This window comes from Pipistrellus kuhlii, unplaced genomic scaffold (genome assembly GCF_014108245.1).
Source record: "Pipistrellus kuhlii isolate mPipKuh1 unplaced genomic scaffold, mPipKuh1.p scaffold_m20_p_5, whole genome shotgun sequence".
Lineage (NCBI taxonomy): Eukaryota > Metazoa > Chordata > Mammalia > Chiroptera > Vespertilionidae > Pipistrellus > Pipistrellus kuhlii.
In genome coordinates this window covers 30,908,196-30,920,491 of record NW_023425551.1, presented here as the reverse complement: position 1 = coordinate 30,920,491, position 12,296 = coordinate 30,908,196, and the positions used below count along the sequence as shown (strand labels likewise).

Sequence of the window (12,296 nt, the reverse complement as noted above, 5' to 3'; positions counted from 1 at the left end):
GAACCTGTGATTAGGCCATTCAAGGCCCTCCTGATTTTACCTGATGTCAAGGCAGCACATAATATCGGACCTTCATTTTAGGCCTCACACCTCACCTGTCTTCTCCTTCGTTCCCCTCAGAGGTGACCCGAGTTCCTGGTGGTGCTTCTAAATCATCCTGGCAGTCAGGGAAGAGTGCCCACCTCAGCCATCTCTGTTGTTGCTTAGCTGGCCCAATCCAGATCTCTTCTGGTTGGCCTGCTGCTCAGCACCCTGCCTAGACACCAGTTCGGGCACTCTTCCACACTTTGATTGTCTGCTGGTCTCTGGGAGGCTGCCTCCTTTTCCTCAGTGCTAACATCTCCCTTAGTCATGCTAATCTCCTTTTTCTTTATGTCTGCTTTATGCAACACTGGGGCCAAGCCCATTGAGGACCCAGGCAAAAGGTCCTTCTGTTCTGGGACACCGCCCCCCTTTCTGACCCTCTTCCTACTCCTGCTTATCCTTTCTCAGGATCCTTTCTTGGTCATCCACCAGATCTAAGCTCTAGAAACAGTCTTTTTTTTCTTGTCTTTTTTTGCTTAACTCTTCCTTTTGAGTAAGAAAGTCATTATAATGTATCATGCATACTTCCTTCTCTAGAGCATAGGGTATAAATTTCATCCTCTATTCTTTAGAATTTTTGGTTCTTGATAAGCAAAGCCAAGTTTTGTTAAAAACAAAACAAATATCTTTCTCTTTCAAACTCCAGGTTCTTATTATTTAATTTAAAATTTGATTTTACATGTCAAGAAATGTCATCTCAGCTATTGGTCTTAAAATAATCAATTCAACAAGCAACCAATATCATTGTTCTAGACTAGAGCAACAAGTGAACTGTCCAATAGTAGCCACATGTGGCTATTCAATGCAAAACTTTAAATTAATATTGATTTAGATTTAAATAAAATTTAAAATTCAGTTCCTCAGTTGCAGTAGCCACATTTCAAATGCTCAACAGCTGGTGGTGATTATCATCTTGGACAATAAAATATAGAACATGTCCACATTTAGGAAGTTCTATTGCTCATTGCTACCGTCTGCTTGAGAGCTGTGAATTGTGGAAGTGAAGGGTAATGTGAGGGATGAGATCCCGGAGGAAGAAACCTGTTAATGTCTCTCATCTTGCTAACGTAACTGAAGAAAGTTTTGAGTACTAGAAGCTTAAGTAACTGCTTTTCATGAGATTCCCTCTGTTTTTTGGTAGGACATTTTTGACAGCTGGGAATGCTCCTGCCTGCCAGTCTGTCACAGACGGCTTGTGCCATGGGCTGCCACCGCTGAGCAACTCACTGATAAAGAGCATTTTTGCTTCACAGCTCAGCCTGCCCCCGCCACTGGATCTACAGAGCCTCCAGGTGTGCTGAGAGGTATTTTATACCTATGAAAGGTGTATTGTGCGTAGGGGATTTCGTCACTTTGTGTCCATTTGGTGTAAATATCGCTGGGACTCTCAGAGCTCTCCTGCACTCCCGTCTTGGTTGGCTTCCCTCTGCTCACAGGGAAGAGCAGTGTGGCCCCACAGCCAGCTGTTATCCCCAGTCAGGGCTGTTAACTCCAAACTGCTCAACAGGCTAATTGGGGCAAAACTTATCTGCTCACAGCTGGTGGCAAAACCAACATTTGATCTTTTTCATTCAAGAAATAATGAAAGCAATTACAATACATAAATTAGGCAGCAGCTGGGTTTTGAACAGCCCTGCCTACAGCAGGTGTTAGCAAATGTAATCCTGGCCACTATTATCGCTCCTGGGCACCAACAATATTACCCGCCTTCTACAACTAAAGAACTTAAGATTCAGGAAGCCCAGAGATCAGACTGCCAGGTAGACATGGAAGCACCAGCTCACAAATTGCATTAGTTATCTAAGGCTGCCATAACTCAAAACTTAGCATATTAAAACAATACACAGTCATCATCTCATATGGTTTCTGGGCTCGGGAATTTGGGAACAGCTCCACTGAGTAGTTCTGGCTCAGGAGGCGGCCTAAGGTGTTGGCCTGTGCTGTAGTCACCTCAAAGTTCTTCTGGAGGGGAATTTCCCCAGAGTGAATGAATTAAAAGAGAGAACTCAAAATGGGAGTTACATTCGCTTTATTACCTAATTTCAGAAGTGACATGCATCACCTTTGCCACATTCTATTCCATGGATTGAACCACTGATTTCATCACACACCAAGGGGGTGGGGGCTGAGAATTAAACTCCATCTCTTAATGGGAACAGTAGCAAAAATTGGTGGGCACCTGTCAAAGCACCTCACAAGCCTAGGTCTTTTGACTCCAAAACCCCTTATCCAAAACCTCCAGCCTAATGTTTTTATGTAGTAATGCCCACATCAACCCCATGGAAGTCTCACGCCTCTACCTTCCCTAGCTATAAGACAATGACTCCTGGCCCAAGCCTTGACCCTCTCTTAGACCCAGAAGACAAGGTTGGACCATGACCATTGGGTCTGTTCCTTCTGCCTTTGGGTGTTGCCTGCAATTAGGCGGATACAGTTATCTTAACTCCCTGCCAGCTGCATCAACTCCAGGTCTAGGAACTGTCTGAAGCCAGTACCAGGTCTGGAAGTGTCAGATGGGGTCAGCTGGGGTCAGCTGGACAGGTCTGCTATATCCAGGGCTGCTTGTGATATAAGCAGTGCAACGAGGAATAGGCTGTTGGACAGTGATGTGGAGAAGATGGTGTAACGTTGTGGCATTGATTTTGAGTTGTTACTTAGAATTGAATCACAACGGTGATTAAAGATAAATTTTTAAGATTTCTAGTATCGAGAACATTTTAAACTTACTTTAAGTTATAAATATGTCCCATTGGTCTTATACTGTTCTGGAACTTGCAAACGATGTTCTGACTAGTTACACTGAAGTCTTGAGTACCCTGTGTTTAGCCACTTTCTGAAAAATTAATTTAACAAAATCAGATTATAACTCTCTCCTCTACATCATTAGGAACAATACATTAAGAACTATTTCTATATAATAAATAAATCATCCCACCGTACTTTGGGGTGCAGACAGAGTTATCCTGTTCTTATACAGACGTCTATTACTTATGGACACAGGACAGCATTATCATTTTCGTTATTTGCTCTCTCAAGGCATCTGTGCTGTTCCCTTGGAGAACGTTTCTAGAAGATGGAGGACCGTTTCCAGTTATGAGTAGCAGCCCAGATACCCTGGAATATAATATGCAGGTAGGATGGATCTTCCCACTTGTCACAGAAGTAACTGAATACAGACTGCAAAGCTAGTGTCATTGGGACATAAGTCAGATCCTCCACCCTCTAGCCTGTGGTGAATAATGGGTGAGATAACCAGGGTGCTTTATAATGAGGCCATAAACCCGATGACTGTAAGTTTAAGCATGTTCTCTTACGTCAAAAGAGAATCTTGGTCTGAGCTGGTATCAGCCTTGGTTGTAAATGCAGATTCCTGTGATCCATAGTGATCTGGAAGAGAGGCCAGCCTTTCCCAGTCGCTCCATGAGCCTCTTAGAGAAGCACCCAGGCTGGCAGCTCAGACACATGTGACTTCTGACCCGTCTGTGAATAGTGATAGGAAGAGAACTCCGTAAGCAGAACTCACACAGAGAATTTTTTTTTTCAATGATGTGTTTTCCCTCCAATTGTTTAAGCAAATATTATGTTTTCATTTTTAAAAATATAAAATATGGGGAAAATTTTAAGAACAACATGGAAATCAATCATAAATTTACTTCAAAATAATATGGAGGTGGGGGGTGGTGGCAATGGGGCAGAACTTGCCATAAGTTGGTAGTTTGGGGGCTGGTGGTGGGAATGATTCTGTTAGCTTTTGTATATGCTCAGAGTTCTCCATAAGTCAAAAGTGTGGGTTTTCCAAGTAAAATAGTAAGAATGCTTAAAAAAAAAAAAAAAAAAAAAAAAAAAAATTATGGCCTCCCACCAAGAGACAATCACAATTCACTTCACATTTTGAGTTATCTTTCCCCAGTATTTTCCTGATGCATACATGTGTTTGTATCTGTACTTTTAAAGGAAAATTGGCATCACACTAGACATTCGCCATGTACAGATACCACTGGGAAACGTGGACTTCCATACAGAGCCAAAAGTCTGATATGAAGTTCCAAGAATACTTTGAGTTAGAAATGGTACTCTGATTATTATGGAATTTTTTAATAGCTGAGAAGTCAGGGCTTGTAAACATAATTATTTCTAGTTTTCTCCCCAAAAGCTATACATAAAGGATACATAGAAGTCTTCAAAAATGGATGTTTTTATTTTGTTTTGTTTTGTTTTGTTTTGTTTTTAGCTGTGCCTCTGTAGGCTGAGTGACCATGACCTCAAGGTGGCTCATGGAGAGCTGGTGGACATGCAACTGCTAATGGGAGATGTACTTCTGAGTAGTTATCATATGATCGTGGAGGGCCCCCCACGACAGCAGGGCACACTAGACGAAAATACACAGGTATTCTTGGTGAACAGTCTACATAATTGGCCAATGTTATGTTGTCCTAAAGGACCTTCTGGTTTGGAGATAGACGAGAAAGCCACATCTGACAAACCCATGTGCTCTCTTCTCAGTACCTTCCTGCAAGCCGGTCCTTCTGGTGGAAAAATTCCTTCTTCTCTCACTTTCTGCTTCATCATCCAATGAACTCCTACTTATCCTTCAGGTTTTAACTTTCAAACCAGCTTTCTGAACGCCTTTTCTGGTCTTCCATCTTTAAGCAAATGCCCTCTGTGCCAATTAGGGTGCACCTGCCATAAATAACAGGTTGTCCCACTAGCCATGACTTAAATTAGAGGAGTGTGTTAATCTTTCAAAACAAGATTAGAAGGAGGTAGGTCAGGTTAGGGCACCCAGCTCTGCCATCCTGGTGTGTCAGCAAATGCCTCCCTCATCCTTATAAAATGAAAAGAGGAGCAAAAAGCTTTCTCCTTAGGAGCCTTTATCTTTTTATCAAGGAGGAAAGAACATCTAGAAACCTCCCAATAGACTTTTCTATGTCTTACTGACACTGAGTAACAGGTCCACTTCAGACCTTTTGGTGAGAAAAGAAGTGTATTCAGATGCACCATCTAAATTTCACAATAGAATTCAGTGCTTCACTGCGAAGGGGCATTTGCAAAGCTGGGTATAGACCAAATAACGCCAAGATCAAGAAGCATGCTGGACCCTTTGGTCCCTCTCTTGACCATATTTTGGCTCTGTTTCTGACAGATTACCATTGTTCCCCAACACCCCCGACTCCTCCACCTTGTTCTCTATCCCAGTTCCTATTCTTCCTCCTATCCTTTCAAACCCTTAGGAAAAGAAGGCTTCTCTTAATATGAATACTTGATGCTTGAAAAACACCAGTCTGAAAATGCACATGTCTGCTTGTACATGGGATTTTTCAATGTACAGTTAGCCCTCTATACCCTCGAGTTTCCCATCTCAATTCAACTTAAGTTCACAGAGCAGGGGTCGGTGCCCCTAGCCCCCATGTTGTTCAAGTGACGACTATATATTAACTCGGTAAGTTTGCTTTAAAATTCTTGTTTACTTTAATCAGTTTTATTTTATAATTTGTTTTACTTAGCAGTATGTAATTATTCATAGTCAATAGTAAACACTGGGATTTATACTGCCTGTGGGTTATGTATGACTCTGGATTCCCTGTTTCTGCCATGCCATCAGTTCTGTGATCTCTTAGACTTCCATCTAAAACTCCAAAGGCGGCCTGAGGACTGAAGAGTCCCAGGTTCGATTCCTCTCTATAAAAAAACTTCAATAAGGTATATTTAAAAAAAAAAAAAAAAAGTTACTTATGTCGAAACTGGGGTGGCTCAGTGGATAGAGCATTGGCCTGTGGACTAAAAGGTCCTGGGTTCGATTCTAGTCGAGGGCATGTACTTGATTGTGGGCACATCCCCAGTAGGGGGTGTGCAAGAGGCAGCTGATCAATGATTCTCTCTCGTCGATGTTTCTGACTCTCTATCCCTCTCTCTTCCTCTCTATAAAAAAATCAATAAAATATATATTTAAAACTCCAAAGGGAAAGTGACTAACCAGCTCAGGGCCTTTAAAATTGTGGTCCCAGGAGCCCTGGGTTCCTCAGAGGCACTTTGGGGGGTTTAGAGCAGAGGGGCAAACTATGTGGCCCATAGGCTTTGCCTCCTATCACCCTGTTTGGCCCTGGTCTGTTGGATATTGGGGGCTACTGCGTACAATTTCATGGGACAAAGGTTTCTGAAGACGAGGTAAATCTGGAAACGCATGGATTAGCTGATTGTTGAGGAAGCGGGCTACCAGGTTGAGGGGTTGCCAGCTGTCTTCACCCTCCCCACCCCACCCCACACCCATCTTGCTTGCCAACTGTCCCTCTAACCCACTCTCCTCTGGTAGCCACGCCTTCTTTCAAATGTTAATAGCACTGCTTAGGATCCAGTTACACCAAGTGCTTGTTCTTCCTGTTCCTCCTACCCAGGAGACTGCCTGTGGTGCTAACATCTGATTGCTCTCTGAGGCCCTTCTTGTCATAACATTGTGATCAGGATTGCCATTTTCATTGGCAAAGGAAAGTTCCTTTTCCTGTGTCTGCGACATTATTGTCAGACTGAGGTCCCGGACATAGGTCCTATTCTGTCTGTCCTTCCACTGGTTACAGGAGAATAGGGACCTGAACCCCTTTCCCTTCAGGGCTCATAGCAGCCCTTCAACAAACACTTACTGAAGAAAAACATAAAAAGATGAATGAACGCATCACCATTTTAAAGTAAAATTTTCTATTGAATAGTAAATTCCAATTAAGAGATACTTTAAAAGTGCTATCTGCCTATTTTGAAGGACAGTAGAAGGAACAGGAGGCAAGATAGACTTAAGTTTCCATTTCCTCACCCATACAATGGGCAACATCCCTGATTTAAGGTTCTGTTATTGCTCTACAATGTGTGGAGTTAAATCTCAAGTGTGTTGACAAGCACTTTCCAGAATGCAGAGGCTTAACAGGAAAGGCTTGATTTTTCAAAGAGAGATAAAATGTCAGCACCCAAGAGCAAAAGGTGTAAAAAGGAGTGGTTCAAGACTCCCAGAGCAAGCTGAATGGAGGCCTTCCTCTCCTGTCAGACCCGGAAGGACGCTTCCCCTAACTCCTACATGTGCTGCAGGTCCGAAAACCCCTCCTCCTGGGGAGAAGAGCCACTCTGCAAAGACTTCAAGGGCTGCAGGTAAAGGTTTATCCCATCTTGGTCCATGATCAATAAAGAGGAATTCTGTAATGCTTTCAGCCAAATTACCCCAAAGCATCTGGATTCAGAAGTCCGTTGCAGAGCAGCCCAAAGGCCCCCTGGCACCTGGGAGGCCTGTGCGAGGCGGTGGCGTCCCTTGCTTTGCTGAGATCCTTTCTGGTGCTGTGGAAGCAGCTGGAGGTGCTGAAGGAGCAGTGGGGCTGGCTCAGGCTGCAAGGCCAGGACATCACTTCTGTCTCTCTGCACGAACAGTTCTCGGAGCTCTATGAGTGAGTGAGGCTGGGGTGCACGGGAACCTGGGGTTGGGCGACTTCCAGCCCCTTGCTCTGGAGGTGAGATCTGGTCCATGCATCCTGGGATGGCCAGCCCCACTGAGCCCGGTGGGCAATGTGTCTCTACAAACAGTGCTTTGCAGGAGAAGCTGGGTTCTGTTGGCTGCAGGGTCAGCCCTGGATCCCACTAGGCAACACCACACATCATTTACCCAGAGCTCTGTCCCTGGGGACTTGAGCTTCTAAAGTGTGCCCTCTGTATGGACGCTAAGCTTCTTAGCTCAGAGGATCCCAGGGGGCACTAGGTAGGGAAGTGCTGCTGCTGTGAATCCTCCCCACGCTCTGCCTCATTAGACTCCTGTTCTGAGTCTCTGAGAGCTTCCTGCATTGCAGCCAGAGATTTCATAGGACAGAGAGGAATCGTCAGACCTGGCCAGGATGACTCAGCTGGCAGGAAAGACACATTGCTCCTGCCACGTGTCCGTCACCAAACAGGCACTCACTAAGTACGCACCCACCGCCTTGCTGGGCCTTGCTAAGCACAGGAAGGTGGGATAGTCTGAATGGTGTGTCATAAATTATTCATTGTCAGCTTCCCTGGTTACTGGGGAATGAGAAGACTAGTCAATATTTTGGAAAATAAAGACTGAAATTAAAAGTACCCAATGGGAAATAGCCTCAAGATTTAACATTGACCAAGGGAGTAGTGAATTTACATGTTGATGTGTCTGTGATGAGTTGGGAGGTTTATACATGATGACAGGAAACAGAACTGAAAATAATTATTAGAGAATCTGAACGAGAGGAAAAAGTGTATTTTGTAACTTCGGTCTTTCTTTTTTTATAGAACTGACATTCTGTATCCGAGCATGAAAGCTATAGCTAGGAGGATGGGGCAAGAAGATGCATTTGAGGAGCTTATAATAAGGAATCAGTCTATTCTTCCCCCTGAAGGGGCCTCAGAAATTGAAATAAAGACTCAGCAGGTATGCAGAGCTCTTTTGAATTTGGCTTTGAAATTTTGCTTTATGGTATTAACAGATATACCCCAGTGGGGTGTTATTATTTTTCTAAGAAGTGAAGTGTAAATTGAAGGTTTGTAAATCATTGAACAGGCTTAGAGGGAACTAAGTATTTAAAGTCATGTGGGGCTTTGAATAAGCAAATAACTACCACTTAATGTCTCAGAACTATAAATCTAGATTTCCATATTTTTAATTTCCCCAAATTAAGATGTACCACCACAAAAAAAAAGAAAAGAAAAAAACAACGAAAGAAAATATAACCATTAGCATCTTAAACATAAAATCCAGCACATGGGTATCCCCCACAATACGCACAAGGTGGAAATGGATAAAATTGCTCATGTGATTGTTTTTCTGAGAATAAGACACCACCACTTTGCGCTAGCCCATTTGGTGTGTGTTTTAGATGATCTATATGGAGAGGAGGTTTTACCAAGTGTTTGTTCACCTGGGTCCTGGGACACAGGCTCCATGTGGTTGTGCTCATTGTAACAGAGGAGCACAGCCTCTAACAGTTTGGGTGTCAATGCCGAGATGCATTGATACTGAGATTCAAGGACAATTCAGAGCCTCCCCAGAGCATACGCGCGCGCACACACACACACACACACACACACACACACACACACACACCAGTCCCAAGGAACGTGTGCTCTGTGAGCATAATGCATAAAGTTAGTGGAACAGGGTTTTCTCTTAGTCGTGTATGGAGTTTTAAATCTTCTCACGAAATCCTCGTTGGTGCCTACATCAAGTTTCAGAGCTGAGGGCCTCTCGTATAATAATAGATCACAAAATCCCTGCTCACATTTAGAGACCCCAAAACATATGAGGTCACCTCAGACATCGAGCACTTTGCAATGTAGCAGAATTTGTTAGCAAACAGGGTTCTATTTTATTAGTCAGCATGTAGGCCAGGAAGAAAAAGTGCTGGTTTCCAAAGAGGTGTACAGACTCCCCCAAGAGTCCCCTCCCCCGACAGAAGCCCTAGGGGAGTCCAGACAGAAGCCCCTCCTCCTTCCGGGAGGGAGCAGCTGAAGGTCAGGACTAGCCCAAGGCCCTTCCGCAGGAGTGTCTTGGAAGCCTAGAGTAATCGAAGTGTGAAGACTGACTCTCAAACTGCTCACTCTAGCTTCAGAAACTGCTGGAAAATCTTGAAATTCATATGATCCAGGAGGTATTAAGACACGTTAACAGAGAGATCGCACTGGTTGTGTCAGAAAAGTCCAAGGAGCAGCCTACTCTCCCCACAGGTAAATTATTCTTGTCTCACAAATAGCATTTACTGTCCTCTCCTAATTATACAAGCAATCCATATGTCCACAGTCAGGGCAAAACAGTCTATAATGCCCAGAGAATGATACAAAAATTACTTAACATCCTGAACCAGAGAAAGTACTGTTAACACTTTCATATGTTTGCTTCCACTCAAAGGGCTTTCAACATTTGTTGTATGTCAACTGCAATAAGTGAAATTTAAAAATAAATAAATACATAGATATAAAACATCTGTTAACTTCAATCTCAACACAGCTTATTAACTGGAAACTGAAATAAAACTGAAATGAGGGAACACATAAAGTTTTTCTTATTCTATGTGTGCATGCATATATTACACATATACGGCATATACATGTAAAATGTTAGAAATGCATACATTTGGGTGGGAAGGCAATCTAATGCCAGGGTCACTTCACGGACACAGGATCAGGGCACTTGGAGTTCAATGCTCTTTGGGGACCATCTTGAAACTTCTAGTTTTAACGTAGAACTCTGGTTTTGTAAGTGGAATCCAGTGAGTAGATGGAGGGTGCACCCAGGGCTTGGAGCTCTGGCTAATACACAGTCCCACCTCCTGTTGCCTCCCCAGCTTGCTGGGAGGGCTTCTCAGCTGCCTGCTCCTCTGCTCTCTGTCACCCAGGGCACCTCTAAACTTCCCTTCACCGGCCCATCAGCAATCGCTGCAGTGGGGGCCTGAACCTGGTGAGGGTCAAGATAGGGTATGTATAGCTTGCAGTGTCTAAGGGATCCCAGGCTGACAGCACCACAGTGTGTTGGATAAGTGACTCAGTGGGGACAAGCCCTTCCCTGGGTCCCTAAAATCTCCCAGGGCAGAGGGTTGCCCATCTACAGTGGATTGGGGCAGAGGGGTCATGCCTGCCCCTGCTCCTGGCTAAGGCATGAAACCTCAGTTCTGTACCTGGTGAACTACATGCACCCAGTCACAGGACAGGGTCTCTGGGTGTCCATGACTGTCCAACTTGTCCTGCAAACATTCCCATGCCTGGACGCGCAATGTTAAAAGCAAATAAGAACATAATGGCAGATTGAGAGAGAGATACTGTGAAGAAAGGAAAACTCTGCATAGAGTACCTAAAACTGTACTTTTTTTTCTACTTTTTGAAGAGGAAGCCCTGTATTTTTATTTTATTTTTCAGTGGGTGCCCCAGATTACACAGCTGGTCCTATCTGAACTGTGGTATCTATTCCTAACTCCTACTCTCCTGTAGGAAAACCCACAACCTTTGAACTATGGAGGAGTTGTCTGACTGGCCAAATAATTTAGGTTTTCCTCTTGAGGCAGCCCCACAGATTGTAATGTTTATGAATAACCTCTGTCCTCACCTAAGCCCTTGTCATTTGATCACTGCTTCGAGTAGCTGGATCTGAAAGCAGGGCTCTGGGAAAAGGCTTTGCAGTGACAGGGCAAGCCACGCCCCCCTGGGCAGCTCTGAATGTCACCAGAGAGCTGAGTGTGGTTGAGCTCCAGTTACAGAACATTTAACAACACACAAAGCGCCTGCTGTTTGTGCTGCCTTGGTTGTATCCAGGTGGCTCCTGGGAGTAAAATCCACAAGCACGTGACAGGTGCAACCATCTGCAAGTTTCCGGGCTGTGGTCCTTATGAGACTAGGGGAGGACGAGTCTCTGCTCTGCAGCTGTGCGGTGTGTGCCCTGGGCAGGGTGCTGCTCAGCGGTGCTCGGAAAGGCCGTCAGGAGGGGCTGGTGGGAGTCAGGCAGAGGGGAGTGGTAGAGTTATTTTGAATGGTGGTGAGGCTGATATTCCCAAACCTTACTCTCGCTAGAGTACACTGGCCAATTCTAAAGTCTTGCTCAAATTCTGTACTCATGAAGCTTTTCAAATAAGAGCCAATGGTGAGGGTGTTTGGTTTTTGGTTTGGGTCTGTTCAGCATGACTTAACATGGAGGTCTGGGTCTCCTCTTGTACTGTCTTCCCCCCATTCAAGTGACAAGAGACCTCCCTGCCTGCTGGGGCGCTGTTCTGTACATTTCCTCAATCTAGTCTTCCCAAGATCTCTGTGAGCTGCTTCCGAAGAAGGTGATAAAAACCACCTCCTACTCATCTCAGCAGCAAGAAGCAGCCATAGTGGATGGGGCTTTCAACAGGGACCACATTTTCATGGGAGACCATCCTTTGTGGTCAAGGTTAGCTTGGGGCTAGGAGTTTCCCTAGAGCAGTGGTTCTCAACCTTTTTAATGCCGCGACCCTTTAATACAGTTCCTCATGTTGTGGTGACCCCCAACCATAAAATTATTTTCGTTGCTACTTCATAACTGTAATTTTGCTACTGTTATGAATCATAATGTAAATATCTGTGTTTTCTAATGGTCTTAGGCCACCCTGCTAGTGGTTCTCAATCTGTGGGTCTCAACAGTCACTCGCCCCACCCCCTTGCAATTTTGTGCACCAGGCCTCTATTAAGTAAATAAATAATCTAGTCAAATCTGATAAGAAGTCAGA

At 44.3% G+C, this 12,296-nt stretch overlaps 1 protein-coding gene across 1 annotated transcript in view; it reads left to right on the top strand.

Annotated features, from left to right (window-relative positions):
* LOC118705545 (coiled-coil domain-containing protein 162-like) overlaps window positions 1-12,296 on the top strand; it is a 66,571-nt gene that overhangs the window by 23,665 nt on the left and 30,610 nt on the right. The window contains exons 6-11 of the mRNA XM_045572901.1: window positions 1,226-1,376; window positions 3,121-3,216; window positions 4,316-4,471; window positions 7,276-7,505; window positions 8,356-8,494; window positions 9,666-9,786. Of these exons, the coding sequence (XP_045428857.1) occupies window positions 1,226-1,376; window positions 3,121-3,216; window positions 4,316-4,471; window positions 7,276-7,505; window positions 8,356-8,494; window positions 9,666-9,786 (893 nt within the window). The remainder of the gene's footprint in view (window positions 1-1,225; window positions 1,377-3,120; window positions 3,217-4,315; window positions 4,472-7,275; window positions 7,506-8,355; window positions 8,495-9,665; window positions 9,787-12,296) is intronic.